Source organism: Sturnus vulgaris, chromosome 5 (assembly GCF_052056855.1).
Source record: "Sturnus vulgaris isolate bStuVul1 chromosome 5, bStuVul1.hap1, whole genome shotgun sequence".
Classification (NCBI taxonomy): Eukaryota; Metazoa; Chordata; class Aves; order Passeriformes; family Sturnidae; genus Sturnus; species Sturnus vulgaris.
Genome location: NC_142247.1, coordinates 7,324,820 through 7,340,273, shown reverse-complemented (window position 1 = coordinate 7,340,273; position 15,454 = coordinate 7,324,820). Strand labels below are relative to the sequence as shown.

The 15,454-nt window shown below is 39.9% G+C and overlaps 1 protein-coding gene across 2 annotated transcripts in view; it reads right to left on the bottom strand.

Annotated features, from left to right (window-relative positions):
- BMAL2 (basic helix-loop-helix ARNT like 2) overlaps positions 1-15,185 on the bottom strand; it is a 33,154-nt gene extending 17,969 nt beyond the window's left edge. For both annotated transcript variants that reach the window (XM_088164721.1, XM_088164723.1), the window contains exons 1-4: positions 15,061-15,185; positions 6,649-6,796; positions 5,380-5,415; positions 2,134-2,172 (exon numbers count right to left, since the gene is read on the bottom strand). In XM_088164721.1, coding sequence (XP_088020847.1) covers positions 2,134-2,172; positions 5,380-5,415; positions 6,649-6,796; positions 15,061-15,172 — 335 coding nt within the window. In that variant the 5' untranslated portion in view covers positions 15,173-15,185. The remainder of the gene's footprint in view (positions 1-2,133; positions 2,173-5,379; positions 5,416-6,648; positions 6,797-15,060) is intronic.
- Between the last annotated feature and the right edge of the window lie 269 nt (positions 15,186-15,454).

Below are 15,454 nucleotides of genomic sequence, written 5' to 3'. Positions count from 1 at the left end.
TTATGAAGACTTATAAAAGTTAAACCCTTCCTGTGACCCTTGCCATGCAAGTGATGACTTGGACACCTCAGTGTATCCCAGAGAACTCTTGAAGTCATTGGGAATCAATGAAAGACATTCCTGCTCCCACCTCTGCCTGGCCTGTGTAACTAAGAGGGGGTGTTCATTCTGCCTTTTAATAAACCCCACAGCAATAAACAGTACTTTTCCAATGCTCCTAAGAGATGGAGTGGAAACTGAAAAAAAAGCCGTGCCTCTTGTAATTTACCAGAAGCATCTCAGAAAGCTTTCCCTTTCCTGATAAAGTACAAAGGCTGTCTCAGGTTTCATCTCTTGGTAAGCCTGTCAAGAACTCAGCCACAGAAAGAGCTTCTCTTCTAGGCCACATGACTGCACATCACAAGTGCATTTACAGCTCAGGCCACCTTTTCTTTACTACTTTCTAGTGCATTAAGCCAGCTTTTCAGCCCATCTCCTCCCCTCTACCACCCTCCAGCAGATCAAGGAAAGTTTCATTCACTCTCTTCCTCCTTATAGAAAGACAAGCCAGCCACTCAATTAAAACCCAGATGATTTTTTTTTGCCAGACATAGTAGTATAGTTATGCAAAATGAGGAATAAATTTTGGTTATTTGATCTCCAAAACTTTTCCTCGTTGGCATACTGCAACAGAAGTTATTAAAGGTAATAAAGTTAACTACACCCAACCTGTTGAGAAAGAACAAAGTACAGTTTTAAAGATCTGGCTACTATTTTAATTATTTTTTTCAAAAAAAGAACGAATGCCTTCATCACACAACTAATCCTGAGTCATTCTGCCAGGCATTCAGCTTTTCTCTCTCGAAAGCCTTTTTTTAGATTTAATTTTTTGAGTTATGCTCAGATCTATGGGTTCACCCAACTCTTCCTTTATGTCAGGTAGGAACAATCAAGTAATATCCTGTGTTTGCTCCTTGAACTGTGAACCTCAGGAAGACAGATACAAGCATTCCAGGAAAGGGAACAACCTTCCACATCTCTGAGGGTCAATAAGGAGTTATAAAAACTGAACAGGCAGGTGCAGAAATTCAGGGGATGACTGGATGATTGAAAAAGCCTTCTGTTGCTTGCCCCAGCCACATAGGCAAAGGGAGAAAAGCAGGTTCCACATTAAGCTTGAGACAAGAAATACTGGAAGGAGATAACTGATAAGCAAACCTCCAGAGATCTTTGTACTGATTCTTTTCCCCTCCACCTAATGCACCAAAAAAGTAAGGGAAAAAAGTTAACAATACCACATAAAAGCCATTAAAGCAATGTACAACAATCTTATAGAGCAATCTGGGATGCTCTGTGAAGAAAAAATAATTTTGAAGTGAAACTGTAAATATATCTTGGAACAGTTTAGTTTCTTTAATTTTGTTTCAATTACAGGAACACTTCATAATTACTAGCTAGCATACTATATAAATAATACTTCTGACAGCATGTTGAGTGGATTATGTATTTCTGGTTTGACATCTCTGCTCACAGGAAAAATGAAAGACTTATTTTTAAATCGACTTTACAGCACAGCTCTGGTTTTACTACGTGGTTTGTCTGTAGTTTAAAATATTTGTTTGGCTGAACTGTGGTCACACAACATTTCAAATCTTGCAAGTGCTCTATGTGAATTTCAGTTTATGTGAATTCAAAGTTCAATGGCAAAACTTGAATAATTCCCTACACAAAAGCTTGTTCTAGAACAAAAAAATTTGTTGTGCTTTAGACAAATCCATTTCCATGTGGGATAAATTCTAAATACTCCAGAAGATTCTAGACAAATCTAGAAAAAAACAATTCTCAAATTCATACAGATGAAGGATCAGCTCCTTATATATGACTTGGGTGTACTGCATTTAATTCTTAAAAAATTCAACCTCATGTTTTTGCTAAACCATCTGCAAGCCTGCAGCAACTTTTATCAAAGTTATTAGCAAATAAAATCCTCAAGGAGGCTTTAAAAATTACTATACATTTAGCAAGGAAAAGGAAAAGGAAACGTTTACTGTCAAATATTTGGTCGTTTCAATGAATATTACCCACAAACTCATATTTTATTATTGTGAATCTCAGTATTCACTAACAAAATGTATTTCTATTGAAAATTAGTACCTGAAATCTTTTACTTTAACATGTTCTTCATCTTCACTCCTAGAAAAAACAAGATACAGACTTTTACCTTACATATTTAACTAGGCACTTCTTTCCTCCCACAAATTCCAGAAGATAGAAAATGCTACAAATTTACTGTGGCTCCAGCAAAAGCAAACCCACAAAATCACTAAACCATAACTGACCCAGCAAGTGATGCATAACAGAAAGAGACCAGAGCACAGCTGGCAATATTCACAGTTGTGTGAACATATTAAAGGGATAGTTCATAATTATGGAGCCTTTTTTATTCTGGAGACAACACTATTGGAACATTCAAATAACTTAAGACTAGACCTGATTTTATTTTCTTGTTTAAAATTTTAAAAGAGAGATTATCTATTTAGGTTTTTATTTCTAATACCTTACTGTCAAATTATAAAATAAGCAATCCTAAATCATATTTTTTAAAGAACAAAAAAAAACCCACCTAAGCTATTTTCCATACAGCAATGACTGGGAAGTCATAAAGTAATAACATTGTAAATTAAATACAGTTATAAGTGTCTGCAGCACAATAAAAACTCTGCAGTGTGGCGAAACAGGAAACTAACAAGGATGATTCAAACAAGGGCAATGAGCTTTTCTTTCCCAATGACCACTGACTGCACTGTTCACCACTCTTTGTGAAGAATTCATGGCCTTGGTACTGTGAGGATAAAGAGGAGAGGCCAAGCAGGCAGCAGCTGTCCCCCATGAGGAAGCAGGAGGATCCTTGGGGATTACAGCTTGAGGAAAGGTGCCAAAAGCTGCTGTCACCTGTAACTGAGCACTGACCCCAGTGAGGATCCAGAAGCCAAATTAACAGTGCAGAATCTGGGATTTCACTGGAACCCAGCAATCTTCTAGACAGTTTGATAAACCCAAACACAGGAGGAAGTTTGGCTCACAACACCAAGACTTTCATTCATTGAAATTGTTTCAGATTTAGATGAGTTAGCAATAACTAATATTTTCCTTCCATTATAAAAGAAACTTATGAGAAATATCCATATATTGTGAATTCCAAATGAATTTACATTCTCTGACCATAAGAGAAGAGCCAGACCAGCGACAATGCAGCATGTGCCCTATCAATTAACTTTCCTTCTCCCTCAGGAGCTCCACTTGGGGAATAAATCTAGCACAAATTTGCTGCTCAAGCAATCAGTCCCAGCCTTCAATGGATTTTTATAGCCTCTGTCCTAACAGCTGTGGTGTTGCTGATATGAATAGCTAAATTAAAACTACCTTGACTACATGAACAGAGGGTGAAATTCCACTTTGTAGTTATAATGTGGGTATATTTAATTGGTACTACAAAGGACAGAATGGGTATCAATCAGAAAAAAAAAAAAAAAGAATAGCAGGTTTTCTCAACTTTCTCGATTGATCTATTAAATATACTTCCCCATTTCTTCTAAAATGGAAGCAAATGTTTTAAAGACAGAAAAGGAGGTTTTTTAGACACACTTCCCACCATGAACACCATGGAAAAATCCATGAAGAAACAACCAATTTAACCCCAAAGGAAGATTTTTACACTACCCTTTAAGCTATGTACCAAGGAGTGACTTCCCTGCAGAAAGGGAGCTGGAGGTGCTGGCTGACAGCAGGCCCAGTTTAAGGCAGTCAGAGGCCAAACCACATCCTGGGCTCATCAAACACCAGATGGACACAGAGGTGATTATCCTGCTGTCCTCAGCACCTTCACCTTGAATAGTGTGTGCACTTCTGAGGCCCAAAACGTGAGAAGGTGTTTGGTGAAGATGGGAAAGTCCCTGAATAAATTCAGAGGAAGGCAACAACGCTAATGAAAGGGATAGAAGGAATGTCCTGTGGGCAGTGGCCAAGGACTCCTGGTTTGTCTAGCTGGGAGAAAAGGAGGCTGAGGCCACCTCCTTGCTCTCTGCAGCTTCCTGAGGAAGGGAAGTGCACAGAGACGTGCTGAGCTCTTCTCCCAGCTATCCAAGGATAGGACACAAGGGAATGGTTTAAAGCTCTGCAGGGGAGGTCTAGACTGGACATTAGGAAGCATTTCTGTACCAAGAAAGTGAGGAAACACTGGAACAGGCTTCCTAGAAAGAGGTGGCCTCTCTCTAGGAAGCCTGTCTCTGGGACGACCTAGGCCTGGCAGAGTTTGGAAGGCATTTGGACAATGCCCTTTACAATGTGCCCTAACCTTTGGTCAGCCCTGAAGTGCTCAGGCTGTTGGACTGGATGATCACTGTGGTTTCCTTCCAAGTGAAACAGTCTATTCTATAAAAACACTGCATGGCTACTTACAAACAAACATTACCCAAGTAAGGTATCCTGTAGGGACACATATTGAGAAAGCAAGAAAATTACAGCCTGAAAAATATTCCAGGCTGGAGCTTTTCAGCTCTGTTCCCAGCTGATAAGCAGGTCCAGCTTAAAGTTAGGGAGAATTTCTCCCAGGGTGATAATTTGGTCAAAATAAAAAGGAATTAATAACAAGATAGAACACCTGTTCTGCTGTGTGACCAGGCTCTGGGAATGGGGTGTCTTCTCTCTGAACCAATCACCTTTTCTCTACTCTTGGAATTGTGAGTCATGCTATAAAACCAAGTGTGTTTCTGAATAAACTTGTCTCTTTCTTCCTGTAATGAAAGACGACCATGTAGCTGTGCATCTTATTTCCACTGCACTTAAAGGGTTAAAACCCCTTTCCACAGCTACAGTATCCAGCTAGAGAAAAAGAAAATGCTACAAAGTAATCATGTAATTAACAACCCTCTGGGTACAATATTCCACAAAGGGTTTGCTTATGCTGCATAGCCACCTTGTAACAACATTTTTTTAAACACAGTTATTATAGTTCTAATATAAAACGCACTTGAAAAGGTTAAAACAACCAAACAAAAATTTTACATTCACCAGTCCTAGAAGACTATGAGAGCTTTCCTTTGCCTCCCTAAGTCTTTTGATTGAACTGGTATTTTTCACTCCTTCCCATTCTAAACTTCAATCAATACTAACAAGTCTGGTAGAGCTGGAAACAGAGCATCATCTTAGAAAGAACTATCAGAAATCCTTAACACTGGATGGACCTGTCCATCCTGTTCCTTAGCTGGAGGTTTATCACCTTGTGCTGTACACAGACCTGCCCTGGGATGAAGCACTCCTCAAGGAACCCCACAGCTCATCTAGGCAAACAGACAAATTCACAGAACTCAAAACAAAAATGGATTCATTCATAAAAATTACCTTTTCTGAGGATCACCATCAACTTCAACTGTATCCCTGCAGAAACAGATCATAAAGAAAGCAAGATGCAGTTTGAAGCACAACAAGATAACTTGATAGATCCAAAAAACCAAAGTCACAGAAAAAATTTAATGGTAACTCCACTTGATTGGTTATTTTCAGCAATATCATTAGTACTAGAACCTAATTACTACTTCTTATTAGCCAATACTTTTTCAATTAATTTTTTCAACTTGGACATTAATTTTTTTTTATCAGAGAGAGCCAAACTTCAGGGAAACATTACTGAGGAACCAACACTTTTATTGAACAGGTAAAAATTAACAAGTGCTACTGAAAAAGGATGGAGACACTTTTTTTTCCCCCAGAAACGAACATATTGCTGGAGTCTTCAGTTATGCACACGATACACTTGAATCTCCAAGTTGACAATTACATCAACACCCACAGTACAGATACACTCTGCAGATCAGTGGACTACATATGGAAGAAGCAGTGATTAAACAGAATTGCTTTAATAATCACAAATACACGTAAATCTCCTATTTTCCACCTTTTTAAATATGGATTTTCCATACTAGTTTGGAGATATTAGTAGTGCCTTGTGCCTCTCACTTCTGCCTGATTTACACAGCTTTGAACAGATCACTTTTTTGATTAACTGGCATCTGTTTGTCAGTTACAGAACAGGATAAAACAGTTGCCAGTGTCACCTCAGCAGTCAGGTCTGACCCACTTAAAAAGACTGAGCATTACAAGAGGACAGTCCCCATTTTTAGGTCATGGGTCTGTCTCCACATTTAAGGAAATGGCTGCTCTGGTCACTGAAGCAGCAGTTCTACATCAAACAACTTAACCAGTAATCTTGTTCCATGCTTGAAGGTAAAATTCTAGCATGTACCTGGGAGACTTCAAGCAACTTAAGAACTTGCCTTTACTAGTAGGAAAAGAAGGAGAAAAAAAAAAAACTCTAAAAAATTAGGATTAAAATTTCAACATTAGAGGCACATTATCCAGACAATTCAGACCAGGAAATGGAATAACAGAATCCTACATATATATTCCTTGGATTTAAGGATTATTTTTTCTATTTTTAATAATTGGGGATTGTCACAGAACACATTTGGAAGATATGGTAAGTTTAATGGTAATAAACAAAGGACTAAAAAGGAGGAAGGAAGAGGAAAAGGAAAGGCAGCGACCATGTTGCATAAATAACAGATGAATGTCTGAGATTTAGGCTGAGACACAGAGATTGGATTCACTTACTGGTTATCAGAATCACTTCCCTTGCGTTTCCTTGGAATGTCGGGCATGGCAGCATTGAAAGAAGTGGTGGTGGCAGGTTTAGTGACTGGATTCATGAGGCTGGGCCCTCCACAGGAAACACACGGGCTCCCATCCACGGAGAACTTCTCTGTCAGTGAGAATAAAGGCTCAGTGTCCAGCAAGAGCTGCAGCACTCTGCATCCATTCTCATCCTCATCGTGACAAAAAGCTGTCTGTGAGTGGCTTCTGTGTCTCTGACACAAAAAGCCAAGGCTGCACTGCCACAAGCCAAGTCCAGCAGAGAGTGCACCACCTTCTCACAGAGCTGCAATGATCTCACCAACCCAATCCAACCAAGGCAATATAAAACAGCTCTCCCCTCACACAACCTCTGCACTTAAATGCCCCAGTACCTCAGACATCCTTCTGCAAAATCACCACCTGTGCCATTTGTCAGCAGATCAAAATACTGTGGCTCAAACTAAATAAATATTAAAAATATATTATGAACTATGTTTTTTAATTAAGCGGGATATCCAAAAAAAGGAAGTTTGCTATAATCATAATCCTGACATAAAATCCGCAACTACACAGAACATCTGCCATGGAAGTTGGAAGAGTCTCAAAAATTTGTCATGCTCCTTTCACAATCCTCCTCTTTTAAGGAAAACTGTTGTTTCTGGGAAGTACAGAAAAGAAGTCACAAGCCAAAGGAATCCTAGCAACCTACTGGGAAAGGAGAACAGTCTCAAGGAACATAAGCACTATTCCATTGTTTTTCTGTCTCAACACAGCTATCACAAAGAATCACCCAGCTGATGTTTAGGCAAAGATTTAACTGTGTTTGAGGAAATGTAGGAACTTCTTTAGACTTCATGTGCCAGTGAGGACAGATGAGAGATGAAGAGATGTCATTTAAGGAAGTGAGCATCTCCTGCTTCTAGCACAGAGCAAAATCCAAGAGGAGTACTTTGAAAATCCAAAGAATAAAAACTGGATGCTTTCTTGTGAGCTTTCTCTATTTTTTAAGCATCTGTGCTGTTTGCAAAAGTGTAGAGATGTGCAAAAAACAATGATACAAAGGATATTTTTCCCCTCTTAGACATAAACATATCTCACAGCAGAAAAATGACCTTCTAGGTTTTCATTTTGTGTTGGAATACAGGTCTGGAGAGTTAAATGAAAATAGGCTAATACTCCAACAACAGCTTGCCTGGTCTTCCACTAATCCTCTCTCTATCAAATCAGACAACACAAAGTCAGCCCCTGTTTTATTTTAGAAAGCTCTTTAACTCATTAAGTCACACAGGAAGTTTCAAAAAAAGAGCTGGAAACAAAGAATCAACAAATACTTGATAAATAAGTGATAATGTTTGGACATCAGCGACAGCAAGAAAATCGAGTTATTTCAAATATACTTCATATTCAAATTAGGCATGTTAAAATATCTTAAAAGAAATTACATGATAAATACTGTAAGTATTTATATAAGACAGTGGTAGATGTCTGAAAATTTTTTATGATGAATCTCCCTAAAAGTCTCGTTTTATATTTCTGTTATTAACACAATTCCAAAACAAACAAAAAATGCCGACGAATCTAAAGGAGCTGTTTATTTTACAAAAGCAGTTTTAATTCGCCCAGGTCACAGCATCCTGTAATTCCTGATTAAGCTATTGAAGTATAATCAGTCTTGATGAATATTCATAAAAGAGTACTTACTAAACTGCAACCTACATGGTTCCAAGACCAGAATGCCTTCAGCACAAGAGATCCCTTGGTCCTGGAACAAAGCAGGACAGCACAGACCCACTGACCTAAATACTGCTCTGCACACAGATGGCCAGCCTGCTTTCCAAACACTTCGCTTCAAAGGAACAAAATCCAAGGCCTTTTTTTACAGATTTTCCAATTTATCTTCAATATTATTAAACAACTGTTTTCAATATTATTAAACAAGTGTTTTCCCTCATACCCAAGCAACAAATTCTGAATATTGCACTTATCTCTTCTGCCTTTACTAATAACACCCATTTTCGTTATTCTTAACTGAGAAAAATAAAATATGTTCAGATTACCAGTAACAGTGACCCATTAAGAAGTTCTAGATAATTATTAGGTGATGAATTGGATCTTTAACGCAATCCCTGGACAAAATAAATGCCACTACCATGGGTGGCTGATCTTGGACAAAAAAATAAGGTTAAGAATCTGTACTGATCCCTGACATGCTCTGCATGCAGCTTATATTCTTTTTTTATATATATATTCTTAAAAGACCCATGAACCAAACCTAAACCTTCACCAACAATGTAACAGAAAACAAACAGAGAAATAAATATAAAGCTTCAGAACAACCAAGCATAGCAGAACAGTGGAGTTGAACAGAAGGGAGCAAATCTTTTTAATACCTACCACTCACTGAGCAAGAAGTGAGCAGAAACAGCTCCTAAAGCCAAGGCAGCTTTGAGAAGTCAGGAAAGGTGATGGAAAATAATCTCTGAGGGCTCCATAACAGCCATCATTATGACACTGGATGATTCCAGGGGCTCACTCTCTCCCTGGAGTGTCCCAGCCTTGTGTAGGCTGTGATGAAAGATTTCTTTCCCTCTCTGGCTACAGCACTTTGGGAGAGCTGGATAAAGGATTTCATAATCTTTGAGTTCACAAACAGAACGGTCTAGAACGTTCCCCAATAACCAGGGTGGGCTTCTATGATCGGAAAAAGTTGGATTTTTACCTGTCATTTGAGCACCTGGCTCAATCTCTTATATTTACATTTTCTGTGAATATTTTCATACCACTGACATCAAAAAACACCTTCTGCCTGATTTACACAGCTTTGAACACAAAGCAAAATGAAATCAATCCAAATTTTGAGGCACACTTGCTTCACGAAAAATAATATCCAGAAAGACCAATCTTTCTTACAAGCTGATGTTTCTATAAAACCAAAATCATTAGTAAATGCTAAAACTACTAGAAAGTTTAAGTCAACTAGAGATGTTTTGTTTTACCACCCTAAAGGCTGTTACTTACACTAGTCTGATTTGCAAGCCAAATAAAATTCCAGCTGAGAAATGGCATTTTTATTACTGCTCATTCCATTGCTAATGCCCTGGAATACTGATAACCAGATTTTAATGGCAAGTAAACAGTTCCTCAAATACATGTCTATTATAATGTCTAATATAATCTATGTCTGTCTCTCAGCATTAAGCCTCTATCCTTATCTATATTAAAAAAATATTTTTAAAGCATGTTATGCCCATTGGGACAGATGAAAATAATGAGAATAATACAGGAACTCCCCACTGGAATAATTCCCTCTGTGAAAAAGCAAAGACCATCCAAACAGTACAAATACATATGGAAAATAGCTCCTTCCCACTAAGTGTATCAGAAATGAAAAATAAACCTGTTAGTTCAACATTAATTTTATTACTATTTCATAACTGGGCAAACAAGATATTTAAGGGATGGTTATCAAGATAAACTTCTCATAACAAGAGCATCCTCTATTCTGTTTTTCTCCATGGAAAAGAAATAATAATTAGAATCCCCAAGGGGTTGGCAAAGAAGGGAACAACTGCAAAGGAGCTGCATGAAACTGCTGTTTGAGGGAGAGATAAAGACAAACAAAATCAGCCATATTGCTGTGTCAGCAAAGTTTCTGTGTCAATCCCTTGCAATGCATTGAGAAACAAGGCTTGGGAGACTCCACATTTTTCCAATTACTGACAATAATATTTTCTAAGCCCATGCCACATTCCTGAGCTGTTTTCTCTACCAATAGTTTTAAAGTTTTCAATTCCTAAGCAAACACAAGCTTTTAGGAAAGGTTTATGGCCAAACTCCACCAGCCATAAAAAGGGAGATTCATCTGAACCAATAATGATGTCCATTCTGGTCCCTCTTGGAGGGAGGAAGACATTTCTAGGGTGATTCATCTCTCCCCAGAATAGATTCCTACATTTGGCTAGAAGAAATAAAACAGTTCTAGGGTGATTCATCTCAATCTAAAATAGATTCCTACAGTTGGTTAGATGAGATAGAGCCCAAGAGTGCCTATCTCTAGTCAGTAATTACACAGGGACCAAAGGAACTGCCTCAGACTTGGACATCTAAAGATAAGTGAGATGAAACCCACCCCAAGTACAGAAATATCACACAATTCTTAAAACATAGCAGCCACAGACAGCACCTGTTTGCATCACATGCAAAAAGTTCAAGCCCAAGACAGGCTTTCTAAATTATTGGCCTAATTAGGCACTCCCTCAAGACCACACACTCCTAGCAAGGTTAGCTTTTCTGTCTGGGTTTGCAGGATACATATTAGCTATCCAAAAATCAGCAGGAAGATACAAGTCATGCAGTATTAATAAATTAATTAATTAATTAGAAGGGCTGACAGTCAGCCCTCATTTAGCCAGTTTAAAAAAGAACATCCAAATTCAGCTACCAAGATATTACAGTAAAATGGGCTTGAAATAAAGTATCATTGAAGAAGTACATTTATAAAGCTTATGGTGACACTTTGCATAGTCTGGGAGTGAGACTTGCAGTAATGTGGCAGCTCTGCAGCTGCCTAAATTAATAAAGTGTTAGCACTGACCCAACCTTTCCAAAAATAAGGAACTTTTAATCCAGATTCCTATTTTGAAATACTTTGAAAGAAGAGAAGAAAGAGGCTGCTTGGAATTCAGATTTCTAAGATCATGAACACCACTAAAATGTGTATTTTCCAAAGGTATGTACCTGGTATGCACAAAACCCTTCAGCTAGGAATCTGAGCTTTGCCAAGTTTAAAGAACTCCAGATTAGAAGTGACTGTGAAGTGGCACCTGAGGGCTGTGCAGCCCAGCCAGAGTAGCGCCTTTTAGACTGTAAAGTTCTGTCGCAATCAACTGGCTTTTTGGGCTTTTTTTTTTTTTTTCCCTTGTTTGGTTTTGGGGTTCCTTGGTTTGGTTTTTTTTTTTTTTTGGTTGGTTGGTTTTTTTGGTTTTGGGGTTTTTTGTTTTGTTTTGTTGTTGTTTGTTCATGTTTTATTTTGGTTTTTTTGGTTTTGTTTTGTTGTTTGTTTGGTTTTTTGTTTTGTTTTGTTTGTTTTGGGGTTTTTTTGGTTTTTTTTTTTTTTGTTTTTTTTTTTTTTTGTTCAGGTTTTTTTGTTGTTTGTTTTGGTTTGGTTTTTTTTTGTTTGGTTTTGGGTTTTTTTTAAGATGTGAGATGGAGCAGCTCTGCTGGGAGGAAAGGCTCAGGGAATTGGGATTGTTCAGCCTGGAGAGGAGAAGGCTTTGGGGTGACCTCATTGTGGCCTTCCAGTGCCTGAAGGGAGCCACAGGAAAGATGGAGAGAGACTCTTGACAAGGGCCTGCAGTGACAGGACAAGGGGCAATGGCTTCACACTGACAGAGGCAAATAACTCCACACCATGTAAATTGTTTTATTTTTCTATGGAGTTACTTTTATAAAATTTCAGTTTATTTTCATGAATTCTTGCTGCATATATTCATTAGTGAGTGTGAAAATGACACACACAGCCTACACACATACAGCAGTACATGAGAAAGTTAGAGGTGCTGTGATATCAGTTGGAGGTCCTGCACATCTGAACACCTATAAAACAAAGAACCATATTTTCTATACATAGCTGAGAGTTGTACTAATTAATTCTTTGAATGTACTAATTTTAGACTTTTAAAATATGCCATGAAAAGCATCTTCAAACTACTTACAGCAAGTCTGGCATCAAGATCATCACCTACAGAACCTCATATTGGAAGATGGGACAACAATCTTTGGAAAGAGGTCCTGAAAATAGTAGAAATGTATGGACTAAAGCAGCTTATTCCTTCCCCAAATTTTATAAGCATGTGTAATGCAGGAGCAAGACAGAGAGAATTCAGCAATGAAAGCATCTCATGAACAACACTATCCAGAGTATAAACTCTTCTATGTTAAGAACTTTGGATTTGGTTTTAATTTCACAAAATAAAAAAAGGAAAAATTAAAACATTCTGAATTACAAACATTTAAATCAAATAATAACACAGGCAACTGATTACTCTCTGCTTCTATTTTTACTTGTTTTCATCACCTGGAAGAGAAGCAGTCAAGAATCACAACTTACCACTTGAATAACACATTTACTTAACAGATTGGAAACACAAAATATTTGGCCAAAGCTATTAGTGTATTAAAAAGTAAAACAAGGCAGGAACCAGCTAATGAAAAGATCCTCCCCAAGGCCTGGAAAGGGGACCCTGCTTTCCCAGGCACTTTCATGTTCACACCAGGTAGAAAGCACTGATAGGAATCAAGAGTCTCATATATCATAGTTCACTTCTGAAAAAAAAAAACAAAAAAACCAAAAAAACAACAACAAAAAACCAAACAAAAAGCAAAACACAAATCCTCTCCAATTATATACTCCTACTGGAATGGTGGATAGTTGTTTTCTTGTAAGTTTTGGAATAATATGATTGCAGAATGCTGAGTCCTAGCAAGACAGCTGCAGAACTTCCATGGTTTTAGCTGGCCCTGCAGTCCAAACAGGGAATTTTAAAAATTTCACAATGATTCACTTTCAAAATCATGCACCAAATTATTTCTTCTTAGAATGAATTTGATTCTTGGATGTGAACCATCCAGTTTAGAGTTTGTTTTTCATAATGTGTAAATGTACCAACAAGTAAAAAAAAAACAAAAAAAACCCAAATCTAAAATCTATTAGGCAGGTTACTTTAGTGTGGACCTACCCCACAAACAATTAAGATACTTTTGCCTTAAAAACAAAGAAATCCAGAACTTGTTTCTTTAAAATGCACTAAAAGAACAGGTATAAACATAGGCAGCAGAAAAAAGCAGGGATGGGGGTTTATCTCACAATAAAACATGAAAGCCTATGGTTCACTGATTTCCCAAATCTACTTGTAAATGGAAATGCCTGTGTATTTGGAGGTCTCATTTTGATGATTTTCTTTCCTTTCAGTATATGCATGACATAGAAACAATAAATCTTAAGTTTTAAGCACAGTTTAGCAGACTGCAAAAAACACTACAAAGAAATCCCACCAACACTTGGTTTTCAAACACTACATTATTTGCCCCAAAATTTTACAACAGTATTTATAAACAATCAAGCAGCACAGACAGAAACATGTCAAGGATGTGAGACAACCAGGATCCCCACACACATTAAAACACACATAACCCAAGAGGCATTTTGAAAACCACGACTAAACCTAGAAGAATTGGTGCTAACTACACAGAACTGCACTGATGGCTCAGGAGGGACTGGACCATTTCTGTTTCCCCACATCCCTTGTAAAACACTCCCTTCTCCCCGGAGAGGGGAAGCACCCTACTCGTTTCCAAGCAGGAACACGAGCAGCAGCTGGTGGTTTACAACCAGCCTTGATTTAGTACCAGAAACTTATGATTAAAAACACGGAAAGATCAAACCTTGGTCGCCATACAAGCGTGGGCATACACATACACACACACACAGAAAAGCCAGTATCACTATACCTAAAATACTAAATTATGTTTACCTACCAAAAAAAAAAAAAAAATCATACTAGAGTTTTAGGAAGGCAAGGCTAAATGTGTACCAGAAACAGTGAACTACTAACTAAGTTTAAAAATAAAATTAAAAAAACAAACAGAGATTTTCAGTGCACTTCACATCAGTATGATGATGACACATCTGTCACAGCAATACAGCACAGTGACCATCACACAGGCGGATGCCAAGGGGACGGCGCCAGGCTCTTTTCACCGCTGCCTAGGGACAGGACAAGGAGCAATGGACAAACTAAACACAAGAAGTTTCACCTCAGTGAGAGGAAGAACTTCTGCACACTGAGGGTGGCAGAGCCCTGAACAGCTGCCCAAGGGAGGGCCTGGAGTCTCCCTCTCTGGGGACATTCCAACCCCACCTGGACAAGCTCCTGTGTCACCTGCTCCAGGTGACCCTGCCTGGGCACGGGGGTGACTGGACCATCTCCAGAGGTCTTTTCCAACCCCATTCCGTGATTGAAGGTTTCCGTGTGGGCGCTCCGGGTACCTCCACTGAACTCCACTGAGCGGGAGCAGCGAGCGAGGAGCGTCCAGCGGGAATCAGCCACAAACCCGAGCGGCCCCGGAGCGGCACCGGGCACAGGAGCAGCCCCGAGCGCCCTCACGGAAAGGCGGCAATGCCCCAGGGGCACCAGCCGCACAACAACACCCGCCCGTGCCACATCACCGAGGCGAGCGGACAGACAGACAGAAACAGACAGGCAGAAACAGACAGGCAGATACACCCCACACACGACACCCGCCATCGCCCCCCACGCCCGGAGCAACGCGCGGGAGGAGTGAGGGAGACGGGGCACCCCCCGCCCGCTCCTCGGGCGGACCCGCTCCCACCTTCCGCCGCCCGCCGCTCCTCCTCGGCGCCCTCGGCGCTTCCCGCTCCTGCTTCGGCCATGGCGGGCGGCCCCCGTGCGCCGCTCCACAGCGCCCCCGGCACCGCCGGCATGCAGGGGGTGAGCTGAGGTGAGCAGAGGAGGAGCCGGCGGCACCGGGGAGGGACCGCGGGCTGCCCCGCCGGCCCCCCCCCAGCGCCCCCGCCCCGCCATGTTCCCGCCCCGGCCGCGCGCCGCCTCTCGCGAGATGTGCGGCCATGGCGGCGCCCCTCAGGGCGGCCTCGCACATCGGGCTCGGTCCCCGGCGTGCAGAGAGCCCGCAGCTTCCATTACAGAAGTGCAGCAAAAGCCAGTTACTCGGGAGAAACACCGATGGCTTAGTCCAGTGCTTGCCC